The sequence below is a fragment of the Budorcas taxicolor genome, chromosome 7 (genome assembly GCF_023091745.1).
Source record: "Budorcas taxicolor isolate Tak-1 chromosome 7, Takin1.1, whole genome shotgun sequence".
Classification (NCBI taxonomy): Eukaryota; Metazoa; Chordata; class Mammalia; order Artiodactyla; family Bovidae; genus Budorcas; species Budorcas taxicolor.
The window spans coordinates 50,857,835-50,866,102 of NC_068916.1; the positions used below are offsets into that span (position 1 = coordinate 50,857,835).

At 52.6% G+C, this 8,268-nt stretch overlaps 1 protein-coding gene across 2 annotated transcripts; it reads left to right on the forward strand.

Moving 5' to 3' along the window:
- Window positions 1-500: 500 nt before the first annotated feature.
- PURA (purine rich element binding protein A) lies at window positions 501-8,057 on the forward strand. 2 transcript variants are annotated; one of them, XM_052643833.1, is made up of 2 exons: window positions 501-868; window positions 6,564-8,057. In XM_052643833.1, the coding sequence occupies exon 2, from the start codon at window positions 6,708-6,710 to the stop codon at window positions 7,674-7,676; it is 969 nt and encodes a 322-aa protein (XP_052499793.1). In that variant the 5' UTR covers window positions 501-868; window positions 6,564-6,707; the 3' UTR covers window positions 7,677-8,057. The 2 variants fall into 2 exon arrangements, with proteins under 2 accessions (XP_052499793.1, XP_052499794.1); XM_052643834.1 differs by having other exon boundaries at window positions 501-738.
- The last annotated feature ends 211 nt before the right edge of the window (window positions 8,058-8,268 follow it).

Here is an 8,268-nt window from a genome sequence, read left to right on the forward strand (position 1 = left end):
TGACAGGGTGGTAGCGACACTGACTACGACGCTGAGGGCCCTAAGTTGGAGCTGACGCAGGCCCTACAGGGTTCCGTCCCCGCCTGAGCCTTGCTTCCGCCCTCAGAGACCAACAACCGAGAAGTCCTCCCGGGGGCGCTACAGGCGGTGGGTGGAGGAAGGGCGGGCAAAAAGGCCGCAGGGACCCCCTCCTCAGACGCGCCTGAAGGCCTGGGCCGTGGGCTGTTGACGCGCCAACGGCTGGGAGGGCGCGCGCACGCGCGAGATGGAGGGCGGAGGGAACGCGCTCGGCGGCCGCCGCCGCGGCAACTGAAACGGAGGGACGCGAGGGCGGAGGGCGCGAGCCACGGGAGGAGGGTTGGGGGGGGAGATGGTGGGTAGCGGGGAGCGCGCGCTGACGTCGCCCGGAGTCACGCACAGAGCGCCGGGTTACGCGCCGACGTCTGGCTGCCACGACTTGCCGTCTGCGGCGGCGGCGGCGGCAGCAGCGAGCGGATCCCGCAGGGGAAGGAGGAGGAGGAGGGAGAGTCAAGGGGGCTGTGAGTGAGCGGGAGAGGCAGGGTGTGAGCCGGACTTGCCAGCGGGAGGGAGAACGAGCGAGAGCCGAGCCAGCCATCCGAGCCGCCTCCTCCTCCTCCCCTCGGCGTCCCGCCCCCGCCTGCCAGCCCGCCCTTCTCCCTCCTCAGCCGGCAGAGCCCGAGTGAGGCGCAGCTCGGCTCGCGCCGCTGTCCAGGACAGGTGTGCGCGCGCGCGCCCTCCTCCCCTCCCCCTTTCCTCGCGCCTGCCTAGCGCCCGCCTCGCGCGCGCCCTCCCTCCCTCCAGCCCGCGCCCTCCCTCACCTGCGGCAGGACAGCGCCCGCCCGCCCGGGTAAGCCCCTCGCGACCTTCTCTGCTGCCACTGCCACAGTTTGAGGTGCCGCCCACCTTGTTCCCTCTGATTGCCCTCTTATACCCCAGGAATAATTACTGTACCGTTGTAGACACCCCCTCACCCTCCCTCCGGGGACCCTGGCAGTGCAGCAAAGCGCCCCCCCTTCCTCCGGAGCGCACGAACGAACGAACTCCCTCCCACCTCCAAAAAAAGAAAATCACACGCCCCTTTAAAAAAAAGAAAAGAAAACAATCCTACCTCTGCTGATGCTGGAGACCACCAGCGGTGCCGTTTGCTTAGAAATCCCTAAGCCTCATTTCCCTTGGCCACCTTAGCCTGGGGCCTGGGACAGTGCGCCAGACCTGGCCGACACTCCCTGCACAGTACCCCTGGCTGGAGGGGAGAGGAAGGAGGGTTCTAGGCTCCACTACCAACCCCTCCTTTTCTCTGTTCAATCCCCACCCCACCCCCGCAATGCATACACCCGCCCAGTATGCGTTGCAAAAATAAAGAAGAATACATTGGTGCTGACAGCGCAGATGAAGCCAGGCCGAGGGATGGGTGGCCCGGACAAGGCATTTTTGCTGCCCCACAGAGCTAGGTCAGCTCCGTAGTCTCCTCTGCCTTTTGTCCGAGGGCAAAAGGGGACGGATGTGAAGTTGGAGGGTCTTCCCTTTGAGCGACGGTAGGCCCCGGCAGCGGCTGAGATGTCAATGGGGAAGGGACCCCCACAAATATATCTGCCTTGAGCCTGAATTCGGATAGAGAAAGGCCAAGAGTCCGGCTGGGAGAACGTTGGTTCGTTGCTGTCTACCCCTGAATAAATGCTACTTTAATTTCCGTTGTCTCTGCGGGACCCTCTTGAGGCTTCTAATTTCGTTCTTGTCTGGGCCCCTTACGTTTCGGTCCGAGCAGGCGTTTGGGGACAGGTTTTTGCAGCGGTGTCTGTGCTTCAGTCCCGTGTCCTTGGAAGGGAAGCCCCAGTGCTTTATAACAGGCTGAATTTGGTTTGACATCTTTTGGTAGACTGTCAGAGGAAAAGGAATTTTTTGATTACTTCAAGACCCTCACTGCTCCCCGCCCAAACTGACGTTTTCGAATTGCGGCTTTGAAAATTGGAGTGTTGACTAGAGTGTGGAAAGAGTTGCTGATTTCATTCCTTTGGGTACTAGTAAAATCATTTAAGAATCAGACGAAAGAGAGTTATTGACATTTGCATCGGTTCTGTTTGGATCTTTTGGGTATATAAAATGTCGGGTTCTCTGAATCTTTTATCGAATTTAGAGTGTGTGCTACATTTATTTAATTCTTCTGCAAATGCTTAAAATAACATTTTGTGAAACGTGAGGATTCTATCACATGGATTGTTCTCTTCAGATTTTAAATGTTTAGTTCATATATTTAACCCTAAACATTGAAATAGCATTGGAGAGGTATAATTTTAAAGATTAAGCTATAGAAAGGGGATAGACTTTTTAAAAAATGATCGTCGGAATACTCTTAGTCGTTATTGTTAAAATGTTAAGATTTACTTGAGAGTTTCCCTTAATTTTCCCGATAGCTAGCCATGAGAAGAAATGGGTAATTCCTCCACTTTGAACAGTTGCAGTGCAACATTCCAGTTAGTTTTAATGATTTGGGTATTGAAGATAATTGTTGTCTGGTTTAAGACAGGCATTTAACCTAAGTAGCACTTGAAAACACAAGTACTAATGGTTTTGCTTCTATTTTATTTGGGAAATCTGTGATTCTGTGAAATATTAATGAGCATATTATTTCTGTTGGAAACTCCATAATCAAAAGAGTTTATTACCCAGAGGTAGATTCCCTCTCTCCAAGTTTATTTTGTAAATGTGTGTTAACTTTTAGAATTAGATTATTTCAACTCATCTGTAGTTCAGGCTGAGGAAAATGAGGGGTTTTTTTTCCTTCTTGTTCAGCCTAGTATCTATTTCTCTAACAAACAATTTTTTTGTTGTTAAGAGTTTGTTAAAGATGTAGAAATAGAGGGATTAAAGATAAAGCAATCTCAATTCTCTTCAAAATGTGTGTGTATTGTTAATAAGAGCACACTGAATCTAGAGATGTTTATCAGGTTTTAAAAATGTAAGCAAACTTTGAGGAGAAGGGGAATTTTTTATGGTTTTTTCATCAACACAGATATTTTGTGCATATTAATATATTTCGTTTTCCCTGTGTCTTTGCTACATTGTATTGAAACTATAATTTTAATTCTGCGACTATTTGTTTTAAAATAACAATGCAAACATCTAGACCCTAGAATTGGCTTTTCACTTACCAAGTTAGCATATTGTCTTGGTAATTAACAAATGGCTAGATGTGTTTTTAAATCCACAAGTTTGCTCATGGATATTCTGCGTTAGTATGCAAATCTAACTTTGAAATTCTATTTAAGGTACTAACCTCTTTGTTTTAAGACTTTTCTCTCAGACCACCTTTTAAGGGTACTGTATTCTATAGCCTTAAGGAAAGCCGCCTTTCACCACCTTTCCCATTCTGACCAAAAGTCCACACTCACAGGCTTATCCTGAAATAAACTCTCTTGTTTTAAGTAGTGAAAATGTATTAACTATCCTATTTATCATTGTATTATTTTGGGAAAGGCATTATTAACCTTGGTTGCTTTTAGATACATTTATAAACTAGGCAAGAAGCTAATATATAATGGCAAAATTTTATACATATATAATAAAAAGCATGAAATAAATACATATTTATGTGGAGAGTTCCAGGTCTCAGTTGTTAGCTGATTTGAGCTTAAAATTCCAGTTTATGTGTGCAAATGATATTTAACTTGTGTTTTGTCTAAAAACTTTATCAGTTGCCTCTGTGCTAGAAAACTAAGACATCAGTTCCTGGTAACTATCATTTTTTCAGAAAATAAGGGCATTCCCAAACTCAAACCACTTCAGAACCCTGGACATAAAATAAACATTTGGGACAGGGAAAGAAATATAGACCCCAGAATTGGTTCAAGAAGGCGGGCAGTTTCAAGTTCTACTTTTTGGTTCTGGGGGAAGCGATTTTTTAGTATGGAAGAGTGACAAGGACTGGCAGCCGCATGCTCTCTCCCCACTGGTCTTTGCTGCTTTGAGCTCTCCAGAGGGGGACAAGCGCTCGGTTCAGTTCGAGGTAAAATCTCGAGAAAGAATAGCGGCTCTTCTAGATCGGTCTTAACCAGGTCGTAGTAGTCTCAACTTACAGGTGGGAGCGTAATGCCCCGCCCAGCTCTGTGCGGAGACCTGCCTTTGCGACCCCGTTTGGGACGGGGTCTATCCAGGGTCCTGATCGCTACCATGCAAACCTAGAGGACCCACCGCTTCTTCACACATGTTGTTTTTGTGTGGTGGGCAGTGCATCAGTTGTTCCTATATCTCCTCCCGACAGACTTGGGGACAGGGGCGGGAGCGCAGAAAAATCAGCAATGAAAGGGGTACTCAGTGCTACAGGATGCCCCTATACTAGGGGGAAGTTCTTTATGGGCCCCAAAACCTGTGATTTCCGTTTCTCACAGTGGGCCTCCTATTTAGAGAGCCATTTCAGGGACAACTGGACAGATGGGTAGTTCTGAGACTGGTTCACAGGACTATCCCACTTTTCTTTTCGGAAGTCAGAGTGCTCTGCCCTATTTCTTCCTTTTTAGCGGGAAGTAGTGAACGCCAGCCCAGAGCTGAAGTAGCTACTGCTGGGTTGAGTGGGGCCCTTGGAAGAGAAAAAGGAAGCTGTGAATACTTAGCAGGCAGGTTTGCCCAGGACATGAAGGGGTGTATCACGGAGCTTTAAAGTCTCAGGCGTTGACAAGACTTATACCCTGGGCTGGTCTGGGTATCTTTATCATTAGTCCCCTCTTTACCCCTCTCGTTTCCAGGAAGCTTGGGCAGCCAGGTACTCAGATGTCTTGGGGGTTAAGAGTGAGGGAGGCAAGTTTCCTTACTTTTGGGGGCAGGGGATGGGGGATGTTCAATGGGAATGGAGCCTACAGATGAGATGGTCGTACTCTTCTCAGGATGGAGGCAGCAGTCCATGCTTGAGAAAACCAGGAATAGGGCTGTGGGGTCTGTATCCTCTAAGCCCCCTGAAGAAGGTGATGGGGGCATCTAGAGCACAGGTAGGAGGTGCCCTGGAGATAGGCCCTAGCTTTCTCACAGCTGCTAAGACTGAATGAAGACTGCAGTGAGGGAGTATAAGCATTAGCTGTCTATCTGGGAGAAGGAAAATAGGCCCTAGATTATGCCTCAGATCTAGGAAGACAGAAATCTATTTCTGAGCCCCTTCCTGAGACCAGACAAGACCCCTTTTTGCTGTCACTGGTTTAGCTGTCATTGGTAATGGTCAGTAACCTAGCTGTCTTCCTAAAAACCAGCGATCATTTAGTGTTTTACTTTTTGAGAGACGGGGGATCTCCTTGACACTTAGGAGTTTCTGGGAGGATGAGTAAAAGGGGCGAGCGAACCTGCGTTAATGAATCCCGTAAGGAACTTCGTTTCCCAGGAAATTCCTGACATTTTTAGCTCGTGAATTTCCTAAAGCCTGCTTGGTTTTCTCCTTCATTCTGGGTCCTTCCAGAGAGGAAGAGTGGGGCTAGGGGCTGAAGGCTCGGCAGGGCCTGGTTTATCCGCAGAGCTGGCCGGCAACCCGGGCTGGGCTCAGCCCTGAACTGGGTGCCCCCCTTCCCCAAATCTCAGAAGGAGGAGGGGGAGGCAGGCGGGCAGTCTTGGTCCCAAAGGGGGCTCTTTGAAGGTTTTGGGGTGAGTGCGGGGTTTCTTTTTGATTGTTGGTTGGGGAGAAGGGCAGAGTCAACGGAAAAAGGCACTGCGGGCACCCCGGCCCTGGTGCGGCTGCCGTCCTCTGCTCGGCTCCCCCCTACCGGTGAGTGCGCCCGCCCGCCCGACTGTGCGGGGCTGCGGTTGGGGGGAGGGGGGAGCGGGATCATCTGAGGCCAGAGCCGCTGTCGTGCACGGGGAGGGGGAGCGGCGGGAGCGAGGGGAGGGAGAGGGGAGGGACGGGCTAGGTGTCTGCTGCTCCGCGCCACTGCTGCCGGCGCCCCGTCCTCATCCCTGGCAGCCCCTTCTGCAGCTAAGGGTTACAGCCGCACCACCTCTTCTCTTCCTCGGCCGCCTCTGCGGCCAGGGCTCTGCGGTAGGAGACGGTCCAGCCAAACGACGGGTGGGCCTGTCTGGGTTTGGATCTGAGTCTGGATGGGGCGCACAGAGGAGGGGTTTGCCGTGACTCGGTGTCCCCTCTGCAGCAGTTCGACTGCGCTACGCAGGCCCCTCCTCCTACATCCTCTTTGGGGTCACTGGAAAACAGGGCTCAGGCCCGCTCCCTGTGCTTAGTATGGCAGTCCCCTTCCTACCCCTAGTCCCCCAACTCCCGGGGCCGAGGCTGCCCAGGGTCTGGCCAACAGCGACAGCTACAGTGGTGGCGGCCGTGGCGGCAGCAGCTGCGACGCGACGCGTCCTGATCCCCCCCACCCCCCAGCCAGGGGTGTAGGGCGAGGGCCGGTGGGTGGGCGCCGCCTGGCGGGCGGGCGGATGGGGGACTGGCAGCGGGGAGGGGGCACGGGTCACGTGCCGGCGGGCGGGTGGGCGCGTACAGTAGGGCGCCCTGCTACTGTACTGGGGAGTCAGTGCCCTGTTACCGGGTCTCGTCTGTCTCGTCTCTCCCGCAGATCTCGCGAGAGTGGCTGACTGGCTGTGGGGGTTGCGGCGGCAGCAGGCGGAGCCGGGGAGGGAAAGCAGCGGCGGCTGAGGCGACTGAGGCGGCGGCGGGCGGAGCGGCAGGCGGCGGCGGCGCGGCGGCGGAGCGCAGCATCATGGCGGACCGAGACAGCGGCAGCGAGCAGGGTGGTGCGGCGCTGGGCTCGGGCGGCTCCCTGGGGCACCCAGGCTCGGGCTCCGGCGGGGGCGGTGGTGGCGGCGGGGGCGGCGGCGGCGGCAGTGGCGGCGGCGGCGGCGGCGGGGCCCCGGGGGGGCTGCAGCACGAGACGCAGGAGCTGGCCTCCAAGCGGGTGGACATCCAGAATAAGCGCTTCTACCTGGACGTGAAGCAGAACGCCAAGGGCCGCTTTCTAAAGATCGCTGAGGTGGGCGCGGGCGGCAACAAGAGCCGCCTTACTCTCTCCATGTCAGTGGCCGTGGAGTTCCGCGACTACCTGGGCGACTTCATCGAGCACTACGCGCAGCTGGGCCCCAGCCAGCCGCCCGACCTGGCCCAGGCGCAGGACGAGCCGCGCCGGGCGCTCAAGAGCGAGTTCCTGGTGCGCGAGAACCGCAAGTACTACATGGATCTCAAGGAGAACCAGCGCGGCCGCTTCCTGCGCATCCGCCAGACGGTCAACCGGGGGCCCGGCCTGGGCTCCACGCAGGGCCAGACCATTGCACTGCCCGCACAGGGGCTCATCGAGTTCCGCGACGCTCTGGCCAAGCTCATCGACGACTACGGAGTGGAGGAGGAGCCGGCTGAGCTGCCCGAGGGCACCTCCTTGACTGTGGACAACAAGCGCTTCTTCTTCGATGTGGGCTCCAACAAGTACGGTGTGTTTATGCGAGTGAGCGAGGTGAAGCCCACCTACCGCAACTCCATCACCGTGCCCTACAAGGTGTGGGCCAAGTTTGGACACACCTTCTGCAAGTACTCGGAGGAGATGAAGAAGATTCAAGAGAAGCAGAGGGAGAAGCGAGCTGCCTGTGAGCAGCTTCACCAGCAGCAGCAGCAGCAGCAGGAGGAGACAGCCGCTGCCACCCTGCTGCTGCAGGGTGAGGAAGAAGGGGAAGAAGATTGATCAAACTGAATGGAAAAAACCCACACACACATGCACACACACACACACACACACACACAGCCACACACAGAGAAACTATACTGTAAAGAAAGAGAAAATAAAAAGTTAAAAAAGTTAAAAAAAAAAAAAAACCTGTTAACTCCAAGGGAGCACCACCCACAGAACCTCCACCAACTGACAGTTTCTCTTCTTGACTTGCCACCCATCGCTGGATGTTGTCCACTTTATCCACCATATAAAACAGTAAGCAGCTGCTAAAAACAAAAAACAAAAAAAAATACAAAAAGTAATAACATTATATGAACTGTGTTTCCTACTTGATTAAAAAATATAAAGAACTGAGTGTTTATTTCCCTAATTAACCAAGAACTTTTGTACACGTTTAAGCTATTATTATTAAAAGTGTTTGCAAAATGGTCAAGATTATAATATTGCTGAATTATATAAAAGTCCTTTTCATGTTGAGCTAACATTTGACTTTAGCACAAAAAAGAGATATTTTAGAACACGTAAAATAATATTTTTAGTTTTTCTCATTTTGTTACCAAATTTCAAACCTTACATGGAGGTTATTATAGTATATTTGACACCC